General features: G+C 30.4%; 2 protein-coding genes across 3 annotated transcripts; both read left to right on the top strand.

The window, feature by feature from the left end:
• Nucleotides 1-428: 428 nt before the first annotated feature.
• Nucleotides 429-5,258, top strand: LOC107063995 (IQ motif and ubiquitin-like domain-containing protein). 2 transcript variants are annotated; one of them, XM_015316227.2, is made up of 6 exons: nucleotides 429-655; nucleotides 764-991; nucleotides 1,172-1,716; nucleotides 1,786-1,986; nucleotides 2,303-2,681; nucleotides 2,776-5,258. In XM_015316227.2, exons 1-6 carry the CDS (start codon nucleotides 432-434, stop codon nucleotides 2,891-2,893), a joined length of 1,695 nt encoding a protein of 564 aa, XP_015171713.2. In that variant the 5' UTR covers nucleotides 429-431; the 3' UTR covers nucleotides 2,894-5,258. The 2 variants fall into 2 exon arrangements, with proteins under 2 accessions (XP_015171713.2, XP_089028457.1); XM_089172331.1 differs by having other exon boundaries at nucleotides 649-991; nucleotides 1,807-1,986.
• On the top strand, nucleotides 4,050-12,878 carry LOC107063846 (IQ motif and ubiquitin-like domain-containing protein). Its single transcript, XM_089172330.1, has 3 exons — nucleotides 4,050-4,148; nucleotides 8,947-9,322; nucleotides 9,526-12,878. Exons 2-3 carry the CDS (start codon nucleotides 8,979-8,981, stop codon nucleotides 10,811-10,813), a joined length of 1,632 nt encoding a protein of 543 aa, XP_089028456.1. The 5' UTR covers nucleotides 4,050-4,148; nucleotides 8,947-8,978; the 3' UTR covers nucleotides 10,814-12,878.
• Nucleotides 12,879-18,381: the final 5,503 nt, after the last annotated feature.

The following is an 18,381-nucleotide window of genomic DNA, read 5'->3' as shown; positions in this document are numbered from 1 at the left end:
AATTAACTGTAAATTAAAATATTATATATAATATCAATAATTTAAATGTATATATATATAATATACATTTTCTCGTTATTTGTTATAACACAAGATCTGCTCGAAGAATGCAAAATATTTTTTAAGTCACCTTTATTTATAACATATACATATAAAAAAATTTGCTTAAATATTTAAACGCGCGCTTTATTTTCTCATATATATATTTGAAGGTATCTGTATTATATTATATTAATCGTTTTGTTTTTTAATAAGCCGTAAAATACCAAGAATGAGCGTTGTAATGGATGGACAATCTTGCTTATCTTCTTTTTTAATGAGCTTATCGTCGTATGTTTAAAAAACACTGCTGCTGTTGTAACAAAAACGGACGTGCAATTGGTATTGAAAAGTTTGGTCGTATAATAATCGTGCTATAAAATAACGAGAGGATGGTTTTTATAACGGAAATTGAAGATCGGAAAATAGTGAAACCGTATTTAGGTGGATGGCGAAATAAAATCACTGGTGACAAGTATTTAAATGCAGCATCTCAAACGGGACCACCACCTAAAAATATTTCCTGGCACGATTGCTGTAGTATCGGCGTGCAAACTGTGGAAACTAAAGATGGGACAACCCAATCTTCACGTAATAAAATTACTCAGATGTGGCGGTTAGATGACATACGTAAATTAAAATACCTAACGTTAACTTTGTAATCTATGTATTTATTTGGTTTTCTTTTTTTCCTTTAATTGCGACTAATATTGTGTTAGCGTAGAACAAATTGTAATGTATCAAATGCAAAGGATAAATACATGACTGCTAAGTGTTATGTAACATACGATGAAATAAAATGGCGTCTTGATCTCGATGGAAATGCGAGGATAATTCAAAAAAATTATCGAGTTTATAGACTTTTGAAATATTTAAAGAAATGTGCTAGAAAATATAGGGAAATAATGAATGAATGTAAACGGTATCAAGAAGAGAGAATCATTATGTACAGGTATATGAAAATAATTTAGATAAGAAAGAAATAAAATAATTCATTAAAATTGATCATAAAGGAAAGACACTATTTATTAGTTGAACTTTCTTACTTGTATTTAAAAAAGAAATATTAAGACACCATAGTATATTCTTTAACAACAAATACAGCAAAATATATTCAAAAATGTGTTCGCAGAAAAAGATACGAGCAAGAACTTTTACGAAAGATTAATCCACGAAGCAGAACAGATTTTGATATGTTGTATGAATTAATTGAACGTTGGAGACGTGATCGTACCAAAGAGATAAATGCACGTTATTTTAAAGCAACACAACGTGCTGAAAATTGTTTTGTTCTCGAAAAAACTGTGAAAATGTTCAACGTTTTAGATAAATTCAAACAAAGTATAAGGGAGGAATACAAAACGAGGAAACGTGTTAAATTTTTAAGGATCAATTCTAAATCTATACAATGGCACGGATACAAATCTAAACTCATAGAAATGATTACGTTGAAAAATCAAAAAGCACGGCAATATTTGAGTATTTACGATTCGTTAAATCAAAATAATATGACTGTGGATGACCGATTAGAATTGTTAAAAATGTTAAAGAAATCACTGCAATTTCATATTTGTATTTCTGCTTTTGATTTGATTTATTTGTTGGACCAAGAGATTATGTTATTGTCAAGAGGCATTCAAAATTTATCTCTTGAATATTTAAGGAAACGAATACTTTGTAAGAATCCGATATAAAATAATTCTAAAATTAATGATATTTTAATCATGATTATTTTAATTAATATAGGTGATTATTTGAAATTCGTAGCTGTTTCTGCTACTTGTTCTTGTACAAATATCAACAGGGGTTTTAAAAAAGATCCTCAGTGCGAAGAATTTCGTGAACCTTTGGAGATTAAAATGATATTTTGTGGAAGCTGTAGAAGGATACTTCCTTATCACAGATTTTCACCTCACAGTGGATTGAAAAAATTAACTACTTGCGCTAGTAAATGAAGTTTTAATTTTTTAATCTTAAACACACACACACACACACACACACACACACACACACACACACACACACCCACCATATATTTAACACATAGTAGGTATATTAACTTTTTGCTCTATGCATATTTTTAATTGCGTGCCAATTAGTTCGACTCGATAAAGAAAAATTATTTATTCATTAAATTAGGAGTATTATTTTAATATATATTTATTTTTATTACAATAATTGAAAACGAGTAATGTGTGTGTGTTTGGTAGAGTGCAAAGGGTTCAAGATATTTAAAAACAAATTAAATATCGTTTTTTTAAAGGTTGCACGACTTTGAGGGAACGAAGCTACTGTCAAGTGAATTACGACCCATATATTTTTATTTTAAATCACCTAAGAGCTGAAGAAAAACGAAGGAGATGTTTTTCGGCATTGGCATTTATGATGCAACCAAGAGACATTTATCATTTAGTTAATAATATTTGGCATGGTCATTCAATCATAAGTAAACAGTTAGATATTCACCTGTTAAGATTGGTCAGATATAATAATCACGTTGAATGGTCACCATGGAATTGCATTCTCTTAACTGAAGAAGAAGTAGAAATTCATTATCGTATTAATGATTTAACCAAAGTCTATTCGAAAGCTTTGTTACATCAAATATTATTGAAACATTTGACAGCGAAAAATTATTTCAAGTAATTTATTATTATCTTAAAATTCCATGTTTCAATTCTCCCACACGCTGGTTTCGTTTGAAATTTTTTTTATCTTTATTATCCTTTAATTCAGACGATTGAGCTACTTCGACAGAAGATTTAGAGAATCCTCTCGATTTTACGTGATACAGGATAGAAAGGATTACGTGCCATTTACCAAAGGGATAGATCTCGAAGGATACGAGTTTTAACTCGTTGCAAATAATAGTCAAGATTTGCTTGATAGTTTTGTTATAATATTATTTAAATAAATTTGAAGATCTCTCTTTTATATCTCGTACAAAATTGCAGTTTTGTTCCAATTATTTATATAACGTAAGAGTCGAGGATTTTTTTTAATCAAAAAAATGATGGAATCCGTGATTGTTTTTAACTAAATTTTTTGGCCACATATTTAGGATTGTTCAATTTTTCTATAATTCAGTCCAATTATATGTGATTGTGTTGAAAACTTTTAAGTCTAATACAGAAATAATTTTTTTTTTCGATCAAATTTACATTTATTTTTTGACGTAGTCTCTAAATTTGTAAAAAACAATAGGCTCGAAACTCTTCAACTCAATTTTGTATATACTAAGAAATTAAATTACTTCGATAAATTATCGGAGATAAGAGTAAAGCACTTTTACGCAAACAACGATGATTTAACTTCTATTAGGAAAAGTGTGCGGTTGTTTCTTCGCTAATCGATACTTTCAATCGGGAAGAAAATACGTAAATTAAATCGTCGCTTTCTCGGTAGCATTTCGAATTAATTCTACCACGATGTCAGATCTTTTTTTTAAATAAATAACATGTATATTTTTGATTTTTTACAAGTTCGTAAAATACCTTTATGGTATAATAATTGATAGAAACATTTAATATATTTTTTCTTGTTTGTTCATTTTACATTTATGCATAATTGTTTTCATGTATAATTTTAAATATGGCGTGTATTTCATATTTCAAGAAATGAAATTTCTTTTGGTATCGTTTTGCAGATACCGCATTAGGATTTAAAAGCTTCTTAATTGCTATGCAGAAACTAGAAAGGACAATGAATTCATTTGACCGATCGACCAAACGCGTTGCTGTTAGCAACGATAGATATTTAAGAATTTAAACGTTTCGAACTCGTTCGTCTTTCTTCTCTTCCACTTATCCTTCGATACCTTCAGTATTACTCTGACTCGTAGTACATTTGCATCGTTAAGTAAATGAATTTAACGCCGGTTCTTACTTCATAAAAGAGGTGTACCATTCAAAGAAATACTCTAAGTTATTTCTTTCGACGAAAGAAAAGAAAAGAAGAGGAAGAGGAACAAAAACAAATAAGAAGGAAAGAAAGAACATTCCTACCATCATCAAGAATTCGTTTGTTATCAATTAAAAATAAATCTATTTAATCTTTAATTATAAACCTGATCGGAGAGAGCAAGAGAGATATTTTTAAATGAGAATCGAGTAAGTACACGTTTGGTTTCAATTTTAACGAGAATATTTTAAGAGTGTCTACTTGAATATAAAATATATGTAAACACACACACACACACACACACACACACACACACACACACACACACACACACACATAAACATACACATATTTTCATGCACTCGTACTCAATTATCACAATACGAAAAAAGAAAGAACAACATTTCCTGTAGCTTTACTTTTAAGAAAATCGTCTTTAGTTATTCTAGAAATATCTATATGCATACTTCCAATAGTTATCGTTCTTTATCTTTGTATTAATCCTTTCCACTAGGATTTAATTATTAAGACTTATTTAAGATTTAATTTATTCGGTCTCCTTTTTGTGCGGTGCGTTGGAGAACATATATATAACCATTACATAAACATACACATGATTTTAAGTCATGGATCGTTTTCCAATAAAATTATGAACAACCTTCTAATCTTTTATTATTTTTACGACGATCATTAAATGTCTAATATTGATTAATTTCAATTTTTAAATATTTACTTTTCATATAAGATACTAAATATTCTTCTAAAAATATGCATTAACTAATTACAAAATTAAAATTAAATTTATATCATTATTTATAAAAATATTACGTCTGTAGATATGCAACCCTCCAGACACACTTGAAAATGTTGCTTACGAGTGCCATCTATTGGGACGGAATTTTTTTTCAGTCCAAACTGTTTATACACGCATGTATAACGAGTTGTCTATCTTTCGGGCAGAAAAAAATTCCGTCCCAATAGATAGCGCTTGCAAGCAACATTTTCAAAGTGTGTCTGGAGGGTTGCATACTTACAGGCGCGCATTTTTATAGTTATTAAATAAATAATTAGAAAGAAAGTACAAAATAATATTATAATAATATTATAGAATAAATTATCCTACTCCTGATAATTATGCACTCATGTCATTCTCTCGAAACTTGACTTATTAAAAGTTTTTTTTTTTTATTCGTGTGAAAGCTTATATTGGTCAATGAATTTTATAAAACTAACGAATAGAAACAAATTTGGAAATGAAATGGATGCGAAATGTGTAAATCTAATGAGTAAGGAATATAAACCTGATATTTTTTACGAAACATTTATTACAAATTGGTCTTCATGGCCTTTTTTTTTTTACTTCTTAGTTTCCAACTTTGATGATCCCCCCTCCTTCTTCCAAGGTAATTCCAATAAGTCGAATAACGATTATTATACGATAAGTTCGGTCAAAATTTTAACAAGAATGTTTGATAGTCTATCGTTTGTATACTCGTCTTTTTTTTTTTTAAATTTCTTCGTTGCGTGCTGTATCTTAGCAACCTCTCTTTCTCTTTCTCTCTCTATCTCTCTTTTCATTTTCCAACTCTTCGTCCTTCTCAATCTTTTGGCTCCATTTTCTTTGCATAGTAATTCATAATATATGAAAAGTGTTACGTCGTACGTGCATCGTGTAGAAAGTATTCTCGTGGGTAGCTTTTGTTACTCGTTTGTGACTTGCTGTTCCTAGCTTCTGCAGTATCTGTATACAAGTGTCAACGGCTCGTTTCACCTATCTCGAGAATACCATGCTATTCCTCTCTTCCTCCTTCTCCTCCTCCTCCTCCTTCTCTTCTTCCTTCTCTGCTTTCTCTTCCTTCAACTTACGGAAATTAACATCTTTCATAATTATTGTTCCGCGACTAGTCATAGCACAGTTTTTGGTTGTTGTTCAACGTGTGTTGTTATTGTACGAAACTTTCACAATGGAGACATATTTTTACTTTCTCTCTTTCTCCCTTTTGTTTTTCTTGTAGTTTATTTTTTACACTTCCGCTTTGTGACATTTCCTTTTCCTCTTTTTTTGGCTTGCTTTGTCATATACCCATACAAGGAATATTTATCATTAGCTAAATTTCCATTAATTAGAATTAGTATTTATCTTGAGAAAAAGATAATAGCTTTGTCGAAGTCTTGTCTTTGTTTCTAGGTGATACAAACAATTTCTAAACTCGTCGATTGTAGGAAAAAGAGAGAAAAAGATATTTTTTTTAATACTCGATGTTTTCTGTTATTTATTGCATTTTGCTCGATAAAAAAATCATCATCATTAATACAATATTATTATTATTATTTTTGTTGTTGTTGTTGTTGTTGTTGTATTATTCTTATATTCTCTTCTCATTCTTTACATATCGTAGAAAGAAAAAAAAATGATTCCTAGGTAAATCGAGAACATTAGAATTTATTAAACGCTCGTGCGCGAAAGTATCGATAGGAGCAATCGTTTTCGTTATTGGTACGTTCAGATGGTCGATAAAAGGATGGACAACGTCCAGATAGAGTCACGTCCGATGTTTGTGTCATGTATGTATATATGTATATCTATGTACGTACATACATATGTGCATAAAATGAAATGCTTCGATGACCGCCTACTGGCGATAGCGATCGATTAATGTGCATTCGCGATAATGGTTTCGAGAGTTCGACTTTATTGCCGAGAAAGAAAAAAAAAAGAGGAAAGGAAGAACATTTATATTATTTTTCTATTCTATTAAAAAAAAAAACCAAAAAAAATGTAAGCATAGAATAATCACTAACATATACACACATACATACACAACGTGACTAGGATAAATTTGATTCAATTAGTTATCGTTAATTTGATCAATTTAATCAATTTTATGATGATAATGCAACATTAGTGCTATTGAGGAAAACTAAAATGATAATTTTCTTTTTAAAAGTACAATAACGTTTTATGTTTGTTGTTACACGTTTTTTATTCTTTGCTTTAACTCTGAAGTTTTTGATAGGCAAGAATGACTGATAAATAAATAAATAAATCGAATAACTGTGATAACAAAATTTATTGTTTAAAATAATACGAGTTCTTTTTTTGTTCTTTTTTTTTTCGGGAGAACGTTAACTTACAATTAAATGTCTCGATCGTGAGGAAAATTTCTAGCTGAATGTGATGAGCAATCCTCGCAAGAGGTAGATATGAACTACTTAAAATTGCAAAACGAGTATTCTCTCTCTCTCTCTCTCTCTTTCTCTTTTTTTTTCTTTCTACACGTTCTTCTCTCAGTTGCAGCTCGCCGTCAGAACCTTAAACCGTGGAATAGTAATTTCCTTTATTGCAAGCATTATCGTTATCCCACAGGTCGCCTTGGTAGTTATCTTTCCGTGTGTTCTTTTACGAACAAAAAGAAAGCAAAAAAGAAAAAGAAAAGAGGGGAAGAAAGAAAGAGAGAGAGAGAGAGAGAGAGAGAGAGAGAGAGAGGATGAGAACATTTTCGAGTTTGACTTCTTATTCTGGGAAAAAGTTCCTTCTAAAAGATATATATATTACCGTAAAAAACTGAAATTGGAGAATGTGGAGATTCACACGGTCGTTTGGTATATGTTCGAAATATTAATGTATCAGAATAAACCCAAATATTTGATCTTTCACCGACATATTTAGTATGTGTTGACATTTGACCACCTTGGTTAAAAGAATCTTCACATTTTCCAATTTCGGTTTTACACGGTAACATATACATATATGTAGGTATGTATTTTTATTTTAGGACAAAACTCATGTACGAAGGAACATGGTCATCGAACGAGATTGAAATTTGTGAAAGTTCGAGAATTTTGTCGATCTTGAGTAAATAATTTGGATGATGTTGAAGTAAAAAGAATTTTTCAAATATAATCAACTTCTTGTTTATTTTATAAATATTACGCATCTATATTTCCTTTTTTTTTTTTGATAATAAAAAACTGTAGTTTTAGTCGAGTTTCGTTCATAAAGATTAACCCGATCGGATTATCTGAAAGCTCGGGTACGATTTGTGTCGATAGGTTTTCTCTCTCTCTCTCTCACACACACATACACATTCTCGACAATCGTAGTAAATATCTTTCGCATTTATCATTTAAATCTTCGTTCGGTTTGGAACCAGAGAGAGAGAGAGAGAGAGAGAGAGAGAGAGAGAAAAGAGACAGACAGATAGATAGAAGAGGAGAAAAAATGGCCTACGAGTGTCATTATCATCGCGGATGATAAATTTTCATCGTTGCGACGGACATGTATTATAAACCTCGAACATCGGCTAGTGAACAGAGCAAGCAACGTTGTCGATACCTACGCCATGAAAACTGGTTGCGGTTGTTGCAATATTGTCGCCAATTTCGTACCGTGGCACCGCGCAAATATTGTAACAACTGTGTCCCCTATATACCTACCAACCGATATATCTGTATAGAACGGATATGATATATATATATGTAGATATTCATATAGACATATGAATATTTCCGATGGTCCAATAATTTTTTCAATCGTGTCTCACTTTTCTTTCATAATTAGATTTTATTACCGCGTTCTTGTGATTAGATTATAATATTATTTAAATATATATTTATATTTTCATGTTTAGTTTATCAAATATATTTTATACGTACGAAAAGTTCAAAACAATTTATAAATCAAATTTAATATAAATATCTTTTTGAAATTTCAAATAAATTAATTGAAGACTTTCTCTCAACATCAATAAAAAGTGCAGATCAATATTTCTAATGAGATTAGAAGGAGTAGAAAAGTGAGTAGAATTAACCGTAATTTCTCTGGTAATTTTTAATGGCAGATTCTGTCGCGAAGGTTTTCTCAATATCTAAATAAATTTATTTTCATTTTATCTTATCGACGATTGAAATATATTCGATAATCCTTTGAATATTTTCAATGCTTCAATAATTATATATATATATTGTATATTTTTATTTATATGTAATATAATATTTTCTTTATAGGTTTATTTAAGGCAAACAATTTGTTAAGTAAAATGGTAGTGGTAGTTGAAATAATCGATGAAAGTCCTAAAGAAAAAATATTTCTCGGTGGTTGGAGGGATAATCTTACAGGAATATTATACTACAATGCTTTTACACAAACATCTGTAAACGGAAGGGATTTTAATAATAAGTGTAATTCCTTCGTACAAACAGTTAATGTTGTCAACGTTTCCACTTGTACGTATCGTGATAAAGCTGTTCGAACGAGCTATGTTCCTGACGTAAAAGATAAATTCGTTCGAGTTCGTAATACATTTAACACGACCACCGAATTACTGGGATCAACGAATTTGTTGTTGGAAACAAGTGCAATCAAGATACAGAGATTTTACAGGTAAAATTTAATTAATCGAGTAATCATTTTAAATCATAACGATGAGAATAAATTTGGTAATTCATTTCAATATTTATAATTATAATATATTAAAAAATAAAAATGAATAAATATTCCAATATTATTTATCGGATCAAACCAATAATAATAATGACAGTTATACTAGAGAGTTATTTATTAGAAAAAATGTTATTATTTGATAGAGCTTATCGCGCAAGGAAGAATAAGGGCGGATTTTTGGAAAATTTCATTGAAGAAAGGAGCGGTTTTCTCGAAAGCTCGAGTCGTCCACTCGAAAGGATAGATCTCTCGAGACTAGACGTTCTGCACCCGGAAACGAAATCCGATTTTGATCGGCTCTACAACGCTTTGGAGGAATGGCGTATTTTAGAGATCGAGAGAGTGACCGGTAAGCTTTTCCACCCATCGAAGATCGCCGTTTGTAGTCTCATCCTATCGAGAGAAGTAGAACTACTTCGTAAGATAGACGCGATGAAGAGTGCGGTGAAGCTGAAGTTGAAGGAACGACGTAGATGTTACTTCCTTGAGGAGCTTTCCAAACCTGTCCTTTGGAGGATTAATCAAGGAGAATCGATCTTAGTAGACACGCCGATCGTTCTAAGGTCACGACAATTTCAAAATCTTTACCAAATGCTTTCAACCAAGGATGACAATGCTGATGACGATGATTATGACGACGACAACGATAACAAGTCATCCTCATTATCATTCTCTTCCTCCATTATAAGACGCATGAAACTTTTGATGAAAATTAAAAAAGAAGCCGAACCACATACTTGCATTTATTCCGATGAATTGATTTATTTAATTAATCAAGAAATCGATCTTCTGTCACGTAACACCAAAGTTTCCAAACTTCATTGTTTGAGGGAACGAATTAAACTTGCTTTTTTATTATTTGCCAAAAGTTATTTGATAAATTATCAAAAGAATTGCGATCGAGACGAGGATCGAATTGCATCGAGAATATGTAAAAATTGTGGTAGAATTTTACCTAAGACTAAATATTTGTCGAAAGATTTGGGAAGATTTCGTCAGTTCTCATCGTGCGTTTACTGCATCAGTTTACGTCCTGGGAGGACACCAAGGATCGTCTACGAGCCGTATCGACGAATGCTGAGGGAGGTCAGGCGTCTAGAGACGAGAAACCGTTGTAACACAGGATTTGCTTTCGTGATACCTCCCAAGGTCGTTTATCGTCTAGTGAACACTATCTGGCATGGAAAATCTCCTATTTCTGAGTGCGACATACTCGATCGATTGTGCCTCTTACGTTTTCGTAATGACGTTGAATGGTCACCCTGGAATACTTTACTTTTGACTAAAGAGGAAGCTCTTAAACATCAGAGATTAAAAAATATCGAAGAATATTATGACGAAGATCTTCTTCGTCAGTTTCATCTGAAAAATTTGCAAGCAAAACTTTGCTTTAGTTCATTATTTGAAAGATATAATACCATTATCGATTAATTTTGATTAATAAGTATATTATAATTATTTTCTTAGTTTTTATGATTTTAAAATAAGTTGGGGACTCTAAAGTTGGATTTAAAGCTAAATTTTTCGTTTACAAATTTACTATAAAACAATAGGACAATTTTGTCGTTCAAGTTATACATGAAAGAAAGATTAAACAAAGAAAAGAAAATATACTATGATATAAATCAAAATTTTTCTCGCTGAAACATACTATAAGAATAAGAATAAGAATAAAAAGAAGAAGAAGGAAAAAGATGAAGTGGAAATACGTTGAGTGCGTATTAAAATGTAAAAGTTATTCCTTGTTCTTCCGTCCAGTCTGTCTTCGTGCTTTTGTGAAAAGCTTTTTGGTCGCGTTGATAGAGCAAGTTAATCGTGTTGCAGTTTATAAACTAAGTTTACCGTCTAAACGTGAATGCGTCCAACCTTCTAAAATTACGCCTTCTCATAACGACAAACAACGTCCTTTCATTTCCCTCTATTTTTTTTTTTATTTATGTATTTTTCTTTTTTATTTAATGTCAAAGGCAAGGATAAAACGACGATAAAAATGTTTAGTTATATTAAGTATTATATACAGTATTTGTAGATTTTCCACCGAATTTTGGAGAAATGTAGGACCGAGAGATTCTTATCTATCTAGTTCGCATAAAAATCATAAATGACAAGGTCATAGTTCATAGGTATAATATATTTAAGTATAAAATATTCTTTTATAACGGTTATAAAATTAATGTGATATATATTAAAGGGTCAAATATATGTATGTGTATTATTTTAGAGAATGTATGGTTTATGTTCGTGTGTTTGTGTATATGTTAAATTTCCTAATGTCGACTATATTCCGGTAGAGTATTCCGACGGCATGAAGAGAACAACGAGCTTTATATGTTAGTCTTCGAAGAAGAGTTTCGTTAGAAAGACGATGTCGAAGAGAACATTTCAACGAAACGTTTCCCAAGGGTGTCATTTCCAACGAAAAGTCTTTTTTGATACGGTAGACTGAGTGGGCCGATCACGTCTATTCTCGGACACAAGTATTAGAAGACTCATTCAACTTTTCAAGAAAAAAAGAGATCCAACATCTATTATATTAAACTATTTTCAAATTAGTTTGTTTTACAAATAAATAAAGATTATTTTTTATTTTTATTATTCTAAGCCATTTGTTTCGTTTTCTGAAAATAACGTTATTATATGATTTAGTTGATTATTTCATGAATATTAATGGATGTTACATTTTAATAATAACATATATATATATTGTTTCTAATATTTTTATTATATTTTAATTTATAATTCAAATCTATCTCACACTTAATTTCTTAGTTAATTTTGAAAATTGGATGATAAAATAACTGAACATGGAAATAACAATTACAATTTTTTTCTTTCCTATGATTTTTTAATATATCATCAAGTAAAAAAGGAAAGAATTTAACTTATGATTGTTTAATAATTATATGATCGTTTTGATTTGATGGTCTTGATAAGAAGCATCGAAAAAGTTAATTCATTATTTTCTCGCGTGTTTTGAGAGCGAACGTGCATGCAGGCGTGTGTTTTTTGATCATTTTTTAGAGTATCAAAAGAAGTAAGGAAAGAAGGATAGTATTAAAAAAAAAAAAAAAAAAAAAAAAAATAGAAAAGAAAAAGTGAAAGAATATGTGGTCGGATAAATTTATTACATTGGCTGTAAGAAGAACGCTGATCTACGTCAAGTCATTTACCGTAAAAGAATCGAGAACTGTTCGAGAGAATATCTTAATTTTCAGCAACATTACTTTCCCGTTTTTCTACAGATTTGTAAAACGATCCTTTTACACGAGCCTTTCCTCCCTTCAATTTTGATATCTCCCTCTCTCTCTTTTTCACCTACTTCTGTCTAACTCGTTTCTCTAACTGTCTTGATATAATCCTTTCGCATTTTTCTTACGAAGGACATTCATTCGTATGACTTATCTAGATAGATAAACGTACATGTATGCGTGATTCTATGTCGAATGAAATTTGTAAAATAAAAGTTTGTATGATTTATGCGCTAGTACGTAACATTTGTATACATCAAAATAAAATACATTTTATTTTAATGTAATATCAACATTTTACATAAACAATAAAATAGTATAATATTAGTTAATATTTTAATAATTATAATTAATTTTCATGATTATTTCTTTATTTTATTATTCAATTTTGCAAATGTTCTGTGTTCAGTTAAAAATCACTAATTAACATTAATGACAATGAGAATTATTGTTTATCAAACAAATTTTGAATAGGAAAAATCAGATTTAGGAAAAGAATGCTTTTTTTTTTTAAACACTTCACACTGCTAGGTGTTATTGATACTTTTTATGGAGTAATGTCTAGTAAATTAAAAAATAGGTAATTTTGAAAGTTAATTAATGACTTTTTATTGAACATAAGTGACATACATTTAATTAGCAAATAAAATAATAATAGTATTTCATAATACAAATAATAGTAATATTAAATATAATACCATTAAAAAAATTCAATTAAATTTTTGGATTAGAAAATGATCAGAACGAATATGTAGCTTTTCAATTTTTTTGATCATTCCTCGATGTAACCTTAGCAGGTTTGTTTTGCTGTTAAACTTGAGTGGAGTCAGAAGGTAAGATAAGATGTGCCAGTGAAACTTACGTAATTTGTCTTCATTTCCGGCGGAGGGATTCGTTTATAGTTGTTGTCTGAGAGACGTTACGTTAGGCACGTAAAGTTATTAAACGTAGTACCGATAGCCGTGGCTTTGCATTGAAATAAAGTTTCGGAGTTTAAATTAGAATAGTTTCGTATGTACTCATCCCTTCTCTTTCTCTCCTTCTACCCCCTTCTCACCCTCTTTTGATCTGTTTCTCTGTCTCTCTCGTTTCAACATTCTTCCTATCTTTCTTTCTCGTGGTTGTACGTGCGAAAGTACAGATGCACAACGTATACTACAATAAATAAAGCTGATCTTAGCTGCGATATAGACAAATATATATCAATGTCAAGTAGACGGTCCGCTTTAAATGCAAATTCAAGACTCTTTTATTTTCTTTTCTTTTCTTTCTTATATTTTCCTTTTTTTTTCTTTATACCATATAGAAACATACTTGCTCACCCCTCGATTGAATTATATTTCTCGAAACAGAAATTATATACTTTTTATTAACCCCTTCAACGAAAATCAAATTTATTATTCTCACATCGAACAAGATGTATTAATGTTTTTTGAAGTGAAAACTTCTTTAAAATGTTTTATTATTTATTTAATTTTTATATTTAATAAGATATTATTAAACTATCCAACGAATGTTAAAGAATAACTGATTTAAAAATAAATATCGGAAGTCAATATCTCCGCGTTAATATGTACATCGTAGAATCATTAAAAACTTATTTGAATTCTATAAATGTATTGTAGAAATCTAGAATAGAATAAAATCATTTGATGCGTATGGTTGTGCCTTTAATCTTTTTCCAAATGGACAGACTCGCATAGAAGCTTTTTCACTAGTGAGCTTCACACTCGATTTATTATTCTCTTCTAATGACATTCGCGAAATTATCTCTCTATATATATATATCTAAAGGTATACAGGCTGTTTCTAAATATGTGAGCATAATTTCCAAGGGGGCGTTTCAATACGCTAAAAAAAAAAAAATAATTCATATGAATCATATTTTCGATATGACTTTTATAGAAACTGTTCGAAGTTGTTACATTTGGCTTCAATATATCCTTCAAAAATCTTATTATAGATCTTTTCACTTATTAAAAATTACCAACAATTACTAATTGTTTGAATTTGCCACAAATTGTATTGAATATGATGACATAGTTTTTTGGTATTGTTTATCAACGTATTATAAAAACTAAAGACTTCAGGTATTCCAACAAATAAAAATTGATATCATATGATATCATGCGATAGTGCTGGTCAATTAATTGGCCTTTCACTGCGATTTATTAATTTTACAAACTTTCATTTCAAAATTGTGGACATTTCGTACAGTTCCTATGAAAGTAATGCAACAACGTATATCATTTGGAGCCGTGGTAAGAATTTTGGTTTCTTATTTTAGCGTTTTGAAATCATCTTTAAATTTATGTTCACATATTTTGAAACATCCTATATACATATGGGTATGTATGTATTTCTCTACGTTCTCATTTAACGATAACTTTATCCAAGTTAAAGCATTATCCGTTTAAAGCACGTTAATGAATGTTATTCATGTAGGTAGATAGGTATATGAGAAATTAGAGCAACGTATCGTTCATGCGTTTTATATGTGAATTGACATAGTTTTAAAGGAGCTAATGGACATTGCCATAACAGTGATTGTCAACTGGTTACGATTTTATGCGAGTGCTTGCTCATCATTTTACTCAGAAATAAAAACGTTCTTTCCATTTGTCTATCTATAAATGCATGCATGCGTGCGTGTATGCGTGTGGGCGTGTGTGTATAAGAGAATCCATGTAAATGTAACTTATCTACTTACAATTAGATACATAGTATTGCTACATACATACGAATCTATATATGTAATGTATGTATTTATGTGTATATGTGGAACGTAAGTATATAACGCGTAAACGCGTTTCCAACGAGTGACTAATTGCATCGATTTGTGTGAAGTCGATTTAAAAATGGTTTATTAGAGAACTCACTAATTGTTCGTGTAATTGTCGCGTACTCATTATCAACTCGTTCTTTACCATCGAATTAAATTGACAGTGAAAATGTTCAAACAAAAGAATGAGAAATAAGTTGGACAGATAAATAGATAAATATATAGATAGATAGATAGATGGGAAAATCGTAAATGTGTTTATATATAATCTTTCGTAAAAACACTTGTACTGGAAATTATTTAACAAATTTTTATCAAATTCAATCACTACCAGAAATTTAATTACTTCGACGTTAAAAGGGGGTTTGGGAGTTTAGGGATTGGTATCATAAGATGAGGTGAGACGAGGTAGGGGTAGGTATCTAATGCTTTTCGATCGATCGTTAAATGAGACTAAACTTTACCTTACGAAATACATGAAAATCCATAGATATTCGCGGTAATCCAAACGATATATTAATCAGCAGAGCGAGACCGTAGCACGGAAAGCTTCCTTGACATAGGGGTAGATATGACGTACCGATAACACGCTTGCTTCCATCCTTTCCTAACTAGCCAACGGATTTGTGGTAGTATTAGTGGGTTGCTTGTTGTAGATGCAGTCGATCCCTTAATAAGTATGGAAATTAATATCAAATCGGGAACGGTGTTGACCTGTCTTTCTCTCTCTCTCTCTCTCTCTCTCTCTCTCTCTCTCCCTATCCCTCTATCCAAATATATAGGCAAACATAGATATATACGTATAGAGACATGTATACAACTAATCCACACACATATACTGATATATATATATATATATATATATATATATTTATATATGTATGCAAATATAGGTCTCTGTGATCGTGGAAAACACGGCTACGAAGTGATTCATAACACGGGTATCGCATAAATTGCTGGTGATATGTTGGTGCGCAATTAGGGTTTGCTAAATCGGCATTACTAATTAGATTTGGTTATACCTCGCGGCTCCGCGGGTATCCCAACACTATCACCAACGTTACTATGTTACTACTACAACTACTATTATTATTATTATTATTATTATTAGTAATAGTAGTAGTAGTAGTAGTTACTATTACGAGTAACGTTCTAATACTAACACACAGAGATTCAAACATTACTATTGCTATCCTCGTCGTCGTCATCTTCGTCATCTTAGTCGTCGTAGTCTTAGTCGTCTAAGTGGCTATAGATGTAGATGTAATTGATTCGAGTTTCAAACTAATCTATATCTGAAGCGGACCACTCGATGGTGATCGATAATCGTTCGTAAATGCCGTGGGAATGTAGGAAGTTAAGGCACGCATAATCGATGCTCCTAACCACCTTGACCGCTAGAATTTGCACGAGAGATGAACGGAATACCAAATATTTGATAATTCTCCATTAACTTGTATCGTTTACATTCATCTTTCATCTCATCTTACATCTTAAGATCAAGTTATTCTCCCATTCATGATTATTCTTATATGTATGTGTTAGATCTTTAAGTAAATTCACACGTGAGATTAATAGATAGATATTAGGTGTGACAATTAATTCATTGTCCTTTTAACACGAATTTAATATTTATTTATAAAATAATCATATATATATATCTGTTATTCGTCGAGATAGTCTCTTTTATTTTCAATGATTCTGATCTATCTTTCAGTCAACTGACGAATTCCTTGACGAAAAAAATATGACAATATTGATCCAATTAATTTAATATTTAGATACCGAATTAACCGTTACGCCTAATAAATAGATAGTCTTTTTTTAAATATAATTTTTATCATAAATTCGTATAACTTTGTTGCATTTTCAATATTTTGTTTAATTTTGTCGTTATTTTTAATTGGATTATTTTTCATTTGGTTTTTCAAAAATAAAATAAATAAATTTATTTCTATTCCATTTGATATTTAATCTTTCGTTTGATGACGAATATAAATTTCGAACGATAAAATAGAATCGAATTAAACGATCCGATTGGATTTAATAGGAAATTCACGTGACATGATTATCAAACGTTAATTGTCATAACTACGAGGACAATTCTACAGTGATTGAATGAATGAGTTAGAGAGAGAAAGAAAGAGAGGGTGAGAGCTTCTCTCTTTATAACGTTGAACTTCCTTTGAGTAGATAACTGTAGATGGGATGGACTTGATGGTCTGTTTACGAGCGTTCGTGATAATAAATCCTTTATGTGCAGTCCTATATTGAACAACGTCAGTAGTTCGCTCGTCCATGTCTCTCAAATGGTTTTAAACGAAACGTTGAAATTTTTTCTAAACTTGTTTAACACCTGTCCACGTCCTTTTCTTTCTTTTCTTTGTTTTCTTTTTTTTTTTTACTTTTAATAATAATTTTATTTCTAATTTATTTCAATCATTCTATTCTTTTCCAATTTCCATTTATTTTCTATTGCGTACATAGGATATAAGTATGTTGTATGCATTTCATCGTCTTGAGTGACCTGATGTTTTAAAATTTTGACAAAAAAAGAAAAAATTTCTTGTAAACACAGGAAAAATGTGTCGATTGGTAAACAGATCATTTTTACGTGCTTGTTGATATTATCTATATCACGTTTCACATGTATATACAAACACACATACGATGATCAGGACAAAGCTTCATTTTATTATTCTTTTTTTTTTTATTTTAATCAGAAAAATCTGTCATGTTTTCTTATCTTTTTTATTTCATGTTTCATGTTAATACTTTCACATACCTATGAACATAAATCGTATCTGTACTTTATGAGAATGAATCTCGATCGATTCGATTTAATAAATTAGATATATTTTTATACATTTACATTACCTACCTACGTATAGTGATTCAACAAAACTGAATATTGTATTTTCTTGAACGCGAGTGGGAAGGATTTTTCTTTTTATTCATACATACATGAA

Source organism: Polistes dominula, unplaced genomic scaffold (genome assembly GCF_049000335.1).
Source record: "Polistes dominula isolate Pdom_NZ unplaced genomic scaffold, Pdom_raw_medaka contig_73, whole genome shotgun sequence".
Lineage (NCBI taxonomy): Eukaryota > Metazoa > Arthropoda > Insecta > Hymenoptera > Vespidae > Polistes > Polistes dominula.
The sequence above is the reverse complement of the archived record's forward strand: the minus strand, read 5'-3'. Positions and strand labels throughout refer to the sequence as shown.

What these genes read in the sequence shown, in the direction of transcription:
- LOC107063846 (XM_089172330.1), top strand. Translation starts at nt 8,979, where the DNA reads ATGGTAGTGGTAGTTGAAATAATCGATGAAAGTCCTAAAGAAAAAATA. An exon ending in AAGATACAGAGATTTTACAG is followed by an intron (nt 9,323 to 9,525) that starts GTAAAATTTAAT and finishes ATTATTTGATAG; the next exon opens with AGCTTATCGCGCAAGGAAGA.
- LOC107063995 (XM_015316227.2), top strand. Translation starts at nt 432, where the DNA reads ATGGTTTTTATAACGGAAATTGAAGATCGGAAAATAGTGAAACCGTAT. An exon ending in AAAATTACTCAGATGTGGCG is followed by an intron (nt 656 to 763) that starts GTTAGATGACAT and finishes GTGTTAGCGTAG; the next exon opens with AACAAATTGTAATGTATCAA. An exon ending in GAGAGAATCATTATGTACAG is followed by an intron (nt 992 to 1,171) that starts GTATATGAAAAT and finishes ATGTGTTCGCAG; the next exon opens with AAAAAGATACGAGCAAGAAC.